Below are 6,803 nucleotides of genomic sequence, written 5' to 3' on the forward strand. Positions count from 1 at the left end.
ATGAGTAATGCCACCCGGGCCGTGCCCTCTCCCACGCCACCTGGCTCCCCAGGGCCCAGCACGGTGACCAGGCTGGCCTCGGCCACCCCTTCCCCAGCCCTCGCCATGCTGATGACCGCCCACAACGACTCCCAGGACGGCCAGCAGCTCTTCCTGACCACCACGGCAGCACAGGTCATCTCCGGCATCTTCGTCTGGTCGGCGCTCATCATCACCTTCCACCAGGTACGGGCGGGACGGAGCCGCGGCTCTGGGGTAACGCTGGGGCAAAGCTATCGATTGGCACCAAGCTCGCTGCAAACCATCGCCCCGGGTGGGTATTTCCTCCTGGGGCTGCGGGGGATATCTCTGCCTCGGGAGCGTGGACTTTGCCCGCGTGCTGCCGGAGCTGGGAGAGGCGCAGGGCATCAGCAGCGCCCGCAGGCAGCTCCCAGCAGGGAGCTCCAGCACGCGTCTCCTCCAGCGCCCCAGGCCTGTGCCTTTGGGGCACGCAGCCTTGCAGCACCCCGCCAGCAGGCACGTTTTGGGATGCTGCTGCTGATTTTAGATCCGTGCTGCTGGGGGCTGCCCTGGGGTGAGCCACTGCCTCTGAGAGCCAGCTTCAGCTCAGGCTCTGCCATCGCTGTGTGCAACGGGCACGCTCTCCTTTGCAGATCTACACGCACCTGCGGAACTACACCGTCCCCAAGGAGCAGCGCTACATCATCCGCATCCTCTTCATCGTGCCCATCTATGCCTTCGACTCCTGGCTCAGCCTCCTCCTCCTCGGCAGCCACCAGTACTACGTCTACTTCGACTCGGTGCGCGACTGCTACGAAGGTGAGCGCAGGGCAGCCACCTTGGCAGGGATGCTGACGGCAAAGCAGGACTCTCTTCCACCTGACCCATGTCTCTGGAGCAGCCTGGATTGCATGCAGTGCCAGATCTCCACCGTTTTCACTTCCAACTCTCCTTCCTCCACGTGGAGGTTTCCCCCTTCCTTCCCCATCAACAGCAGGGAGTGAGGCGGCCCACGGGCAGACACCTGCAGGCTCAGAGGGAGCCCAGCATCTGGTCATGTTCCCAGGAAGGGTTTTCTGGCTGCCTTTGAGGTAGCAATGCAGTTTTTCTAAAGGTACACTTACCTAAGAAACTGGGGAGTCGGGATGTTTTGAGGTGCAAGGGGAACTGTTGAGCGTTGAGGTTGCTCTTGCACCGGGTTGCTTCCCCCCAGGGCATGTGTAATACTTCAGGTTTGGAGCAAGAGAGCGTGAAACAAGAAGTGGTGGGGCTGTCCAAGAAAACTGTTCAGAGGTCTGCTCCTTGCTGCCCACCAGCTTCTTGTGCTACCCCTTGGCATTGTTGAGGTCCTTCCGTGAAGGGCTCCGGCCATTGCAAGGCTCCTGGGCTTGTCTGGGTGTGCACAAGGGCCGGCTCTTGGGGCACTGCTGGGACACACAAGTGCCACCACGTGCTCTGCATGCAGGGGCTGTGTGTACACAGCAGAGCTGCTGCGTCTGCAGCAAAACACACTTACCCTGTACACGTGGCACGGTGCGTCTGGCTCAGAAGGATTTGACCTCCTGGTGGCCTCCCACCCACCTGGACCAGAGTCACAAACCCTGGTGCTGTGCCAGGGTGGATGAGAGGACATCTGAGCAGGGAGGGATGGGAAGTGTAAGAACCCCCTGCACCTCCACCAGCCCTGCTGATCGTGCCTGCCCTTGCCTTGCCAGCTTTCGTGATTTACAGCTTCCTAAGCCTGTGCTTTGAGTACCTCGGTGGGGAGAGCACCATCATGACGGAGATCCGAGGGAAGCCCATTGCGTAAGTGGTGGCGCACCACGAGCTCCTCAGCCTTTCCTCACCCACTTTCCCCACCCAGCTACCCCAACGGCATCTCCTCGGCTTCTACTTCCAGGTCCAGCTGCTTCTACGGGACCTGCTGCCTTCAGGGCATGTCCTACTCCATCGGGTTCCTGCGCTTCTGCAAGCAGGTGGGTACCCAGCGGGGAGCATCGCCTCCGCTCCCCTCTGCAGCAAGGGACGAGGGCTCTCCCGGCTGCGTCTCAGTGGGTTCCTTACCCAAGGAGAAATCTTACCCGAGATGCTCATTTTTTTCCTCCGAGGGAGCAGCTCTGCCGGCACCTGGCCAGCAGCAGAGCGCAGCGCTCACTGTCCTTGCCTCTGACTCACTGCTGAGTCAGGGTCTCCTCCCACTGCAGAGCTGAGATTTTTATCTCTGTCCAGTCCCAGGTTAGCTGGACGGCTCCCTCACTGCCCAGGGCTGCGCTGCAGGGATAAATCCTGGCAATAGTCTGTCCCTGAGCCAGCCAGTCGTCTGCCTCGGCGTGGCTACACTGCTTTTTGTGAGCACTCGGGGGCACAGCCCTGCTCCGTCCTGTCTGCTGGTCCTGATCTCAGCCCGCAGCGCTGGTCGCTCCAGAGATGGAGAATTGCTCACCCCTGTGTCCTGGGAGCAGGGGGCTTGGCTGTGGTGGGGCTGGGGGGGCAGGATGGCCCTGAGAGCACGGTGTCTCTCCCCTGTGCAGGCCACGCTGCAGTTCTGCATTGTGAAACCTCTCATGGCCATCGTCACCATCATCCTGCAGGCGTTCGGGAAGTACCACGACGGGGACTTCAAGTGAGGATTCTTGGTGGGGCTGGGGAGGAGGCACCGGCCTCTGCTGGGGAAAGGGAACAGGCTGGGTCCCTGCTCCATCGCAGGGGACAGAGGGGACGGGGTGACCTGCCAGCCCTCCCCAGGCAGCAAGGCCACAAGGAGCCCAAAGCGCCCAGGAACGGAGACTCACTGACCACAGATGAGATGGGGATGAAACGCTCAGGGGCCATCATACAGTCACACAAGAGAGAAAAAGTGTCAGCAGCCCCTGCTCCCCCACTTCCCATTCTCCTTCCGCAGCTGGGCTGCCCCCACGGCAAAGCCACACACACCTCCCACCCCCTGCTCCCCTTCTTCCCCCTGTGCCTCTGGCTGCACTCGCTCCAGCAGCCTGCTCTCTCCCCGCAGTGTCCGAAGCGGCTACCTCTACATCACCATCATCTACAACTTCTCCGTCAGCCTGGCGCTTTACGCCCTCTTCCTCTTCTACTTTGCCACCATGGACCTGCTGCGCCCGTTTGAGCCGGTCCTCAAGTTCATCACCATCAAGGCCGTCATCTTCCTCTCCTTCTGGCAAGGTGGGCCCCCCATCCTCCTCCTCTCGCAGCACCACGCAGCCCAGGGATGCGGGACCAGAGCTGATCCCTCTCCCTTCCCCTGCGCAGGGACGCTGCTGGCAATCCTGGAGAAATGCGGGGTGATCCCCGAAGTTCAGATCATAGACGGGAAGGAGGTGGGAGCTGGGACAGTGGCTGCTGGCTACCAGAACTTCATCATCTGCATTGAGATGCTCTTTGCTTCCATTGCCCTGCGCTACGCGTTTACCTGCCAGGTGTACAGGGAGAAGAAAGAAAACACAACAGGTAGCTCTTCCTCTCCTCTTCTTTCATTTCTTCTTTTTTTCTTAAGGAAAAGCAACACTGCAGTCTCAGAGCACTCGGGCTGTTGCTCATCTGCTGTCCCATCACCCTCCTGCTCTCCCTGTTTTTCAGCAAACCTCGCCCCGATGCAGAGCATCTCGAGCGGGCTGAAGGAGACCATGAGCCCCCAGGACATCGTGCAGGATGCCATCCACAACTTCTCGCCCACGTACCAGCAGTACACCCAGCAGTCCATGCAGGAGGCAGAGCACAAAGCACCAGGCGAGAACGGGCACGTGGCCTCCAAGGCGGAAGGAACGAGCGGCAGAAAGAGCAAAAACATCGAGAAGAGAGTTCTGATCCTGTCAGATGAGGAGCTGTAGGAGAAGTCAGAGGGGACAGTGACACCGGAGAGGCTTAAACCCATGGAAGGGGGACTGTCTGAAGGCTGAGACAACCTGGTCTAATTGGAGTGCTGAGAGGAGGAGAGGGAAGCCAGGAACTCTACTCAAAGGGCAGTCCCTCGAAGGGAATATGCAATAACCCAGGGAAAGGTTAAATCAAACAGTGCCAGCTCCTGCCATCCTGTCTCTGCTGGTGTTAGGGACCGGGCTCTTTGCTCTGTGGCCGAGCAGCCATGTGCTGAGCTCAGTGCTTTGCTGCCAGGGTTTGGGTGCCAGCCCCGTGCCTGTACCCTGGCTGGGGTCCCCAGCGACCCGGGCACCCCGCCTGTGCCATTGGATGGACTCGCTGCCCTCACCCTCCTCCCATCTTCAAGCTGCGCCCAGGCCTGAGAGAAATGCTTTTCTCAGCACGGTTCTGCTCTAGTTTCGCCTGATTTGGGTAAAAACATGATCTCAAGGGCCCCGTGGAGAAAAGCAGAGCAGGAAGGTGACTTCACTTCACCTCAAAACCCGGTAATGTCTGAAAGACATCATGCCTTATTTTTACATGTTTTCCTCTCTCCTCCCCCCCAGAAAGCCTATGGAGTCATGCAGGAGACCTTTACAGGGGAGGAAAAGTAACTCATCCTCCTCTCCCTCCAGATGGGGATGCAGCTGCCTGAGCAAGTCCCCCGGGAGCAGCAGTGGGACCTCACTCGGACTTCACCACGAGGTCTCGCAGCTGCGTTTCTGAGAGCTGCTGGTGACAGAGGCACTTGTTTATGTTTAAACCGACTTATCTCTAAGGGGATCAGCAGTTAAAAGGGATTCCAGCTTCCTTATCAGAGGCATTATTAGGGAACCAGACTGTGACTGGTGGTGGTAGGAACGCACTGACTGGGAACTGTCTGTTCCTCCTAACCCCTCTATTCCATATCCCTACCCCTGCTTGCAGGAAACAAGTGCTGCGGCCAGGCTGGACCAGACACTGGATGCCGGGGGACCTGGGGAGCTCAGCAGGGTGAGGGCTACGTGAGCCATTTCCCAGATCTGACAAACTCATTGCACCCTTGTCAAGCTGCAGAGAGGCACGCGGGGCTGAGCCCAGCCAGGGTGGCGGTGGCAGGGTTGTGCTCGGGGCAGGAGTGCTCACAGGGAGGATTTTCTCTGTATCCATGATGGAGAGCGCGCCTCCTTCTGTTAAACTTCCTCTCTGATTTTATTTTTTCCAATTTCTGTTCCCTTGCTGTTCATCAGATGGTCCCTGGAAACTTACTTGGGCTGTTGTTTGGGGTGGGAGCTGAGTAGTGGAAGGACAGGGGCAAATCTGGAGCTTTCGATTTGCATGGCAAACAAACCTCTGGGTAAGGCTTATAGCCATTTTAGAGCTCCTAGTGTTTTGTTGTTGTTGTTTTTTTTTTCCACCTGCTCCTGAGCTGCAAAATGTAAATTGCAAGATGAAATTATTTTATTTATGATTTTTTTTCTAATAAACAGCAATTTCTACCATGGATTGAACAAGTGTTTTCACTTAGGTCAGCGAGCAAAGCCCAAACTCTGCCCATTCCTGCTCTAATGCTGATGTTCTCAAGCTCCGCATCTTCCCTGCCCCTCGATGCTGGCCCAGCAGAAATACCTGCACACGCAGCATCCTCCACACTCTGGCATTCCCGCAGGGTTTGTGCTCATCTTTTTCACTCCACAAGCGGTGTGTGCCCCCCTGCTTGCGCTGCACCTCTTCCAAGCCTCTCCTAAGCTGCAGATGCAGCAGTTCAGAGCTGCCGAGTCCTCATCCGCTGAGCCAAGCCCAGACTTCGGCAGCAACAGCGCAAAATCTATTTATTATTATCAGAGAAAATCTTATCGTGCTGGAAGCCTGGAGTCAACATGAGCAGGCTACGGCTGAGCCAGTCTTGCAAGTCCTCTGCTCTGGAGCTCCGCTGCTCGTACCTGCCCAGCCGGTGAGACCGCTGCCACGTTTGGTGTCACCAGGTCTGTAAACAAGGGCCACGTGCTTGACACGTCCAGGTGCCGGAGCAGGACCCCGCTGCCTATGAAGAGCAGCGTCAACAAGGCTGCCTGGCTCTGTCGCGTAGCCGTCACCAAAGCAGGACCATCTCTCAGCAAACATCTTGGTCTGCGCTGCCCCTCCGGGATGGAGCCTGCTGCAGCTGCAGAACAGAGGCTGCTTCACCTCCCGGGGCGAGGACAGACTGCAGAGGTGACGATGGGGCATCTGCCAGCGGGCTCGCAGCCGCTGAGATACAGACTCGCACAAGAACACAGCGAGGAGCGTAGTTGTACTTCATTGCACAAATGATTGACTCCAGCACATAATGGGCTGCATTCATTGCTTTTGCCAGCAGGTGCAATTCCCACTGCAGACGGTAACAATTGCCTATTTATGTCAAGCCCTGATTACTGTATTATATGTAAAACAGGTCTTTCTTGCAAGCAAAACACGGAGAGAAAAAAAAATAATAAAAAACCAGCTGTGACTCATCCGAGTCAGCAGCGCAATGCCAACCCGAAGGAGCCGTGCTGGGCTGGACCCCAGCTGGTGGCCGTGCTGTGCAGCAGCAGGCAACGCGGCTTCCTCCAGCAGGCTCGGCCTCCTGCTCCTCCAGAGCCTCTCCGAGAGGGGAGAGAGGCTCACAGCTCCTCCTGGGCTCTGCCCCTGCCCTCAAACCCCTGCAATGACGAAATGCATCTGCATAGAGCCGAAATACCCAAGGCGCCTTAGGTGGCATGAGTCGTCTAGCAGCCATGCTGCTGTGCTCCTCTGGCAGGATGCCTCCTCTTCTCCTCTTCCTCTACAACAGGAGCGTGGAGAAAGCTGGAGGCAAAGATGGGCCCTGCCAGCAGCAGGCTCTGGTGGTCAGCACGGCTGTTTTCCATGGACACGGCTGGGCTGGGGTACCCGGTCCTCTCGGTGCCCATCCTGCCCTCAGCACCCAC

General features: G+C 57.9%; 1 protein-coding gene across 1 annotated transcript; it reads left to right on the forward strand.

The window, feature by feature from the left end:
- On the forward strand, positions 1-4,198 carry TMEM184A (transmembrane protein 184A). The gene is made up of 8 exons (XM_035548609.1): positions 1-225; positions 654-819; positions 1,716-1,806; positions 1,901-1,976; positions 2,532-2,623; positions 3,011-3,180; positions 3,268-3,465; positions 3,595-4,198. Exons 1-8 carry the CDS (start codon positions 1-3, stop codon positions 3,843-3,845), a joined length of 1,269 nt encoding a protein of 422 aa, XP_035404502.1. The 3' UTR covers positions 3,846-4,198.
- Positions 4,199-6,803: the final 2,605 nt, after the last annotated feature.

The sequence above is a fragment of the Cygnus atratus genome, chromosome 15 (genome assembly GCF_013377495.2).
Source record: "Cygnus atratus isolate AKBS03 ecotype Queensland, Australia chromosome 15, CAtr_DNAZoo_HiC_assembly, whole genome shotgun sequence".
Taxonomy (NCBI): domain Eukaryota; kingdom Metazoa; phylum Chordata; class Aves; order Anseriformes; family Anatidae; genus Cygnus; species Cygnus atratus.

Bases quoted from the DNA above. Each gene is read 5' to 3' on its own strand.
- TMEM184A (XM_035548609.1), top strand. From the start codon at position 1: ATGAGTAATGCCACCCGGGCCGTGCCCTCTCCCACGCCACCTGGCTCC. The intron at 1,977-2,531 runs GTGGGTACCCAG...TCCCCTGTGCAG, and splicing joins TCCTGCGCTTCTGCAAGCAG to GCCACGCTGCAGTTCTGCAT. The intron at 3,181-3,267 runs GTGGGCCCCCCA...TCCCCTGCGCAG, and splicing joins CTTCCTCTCCTTCTGGCAAG to GGACGCTGCTGGCAATCCTG.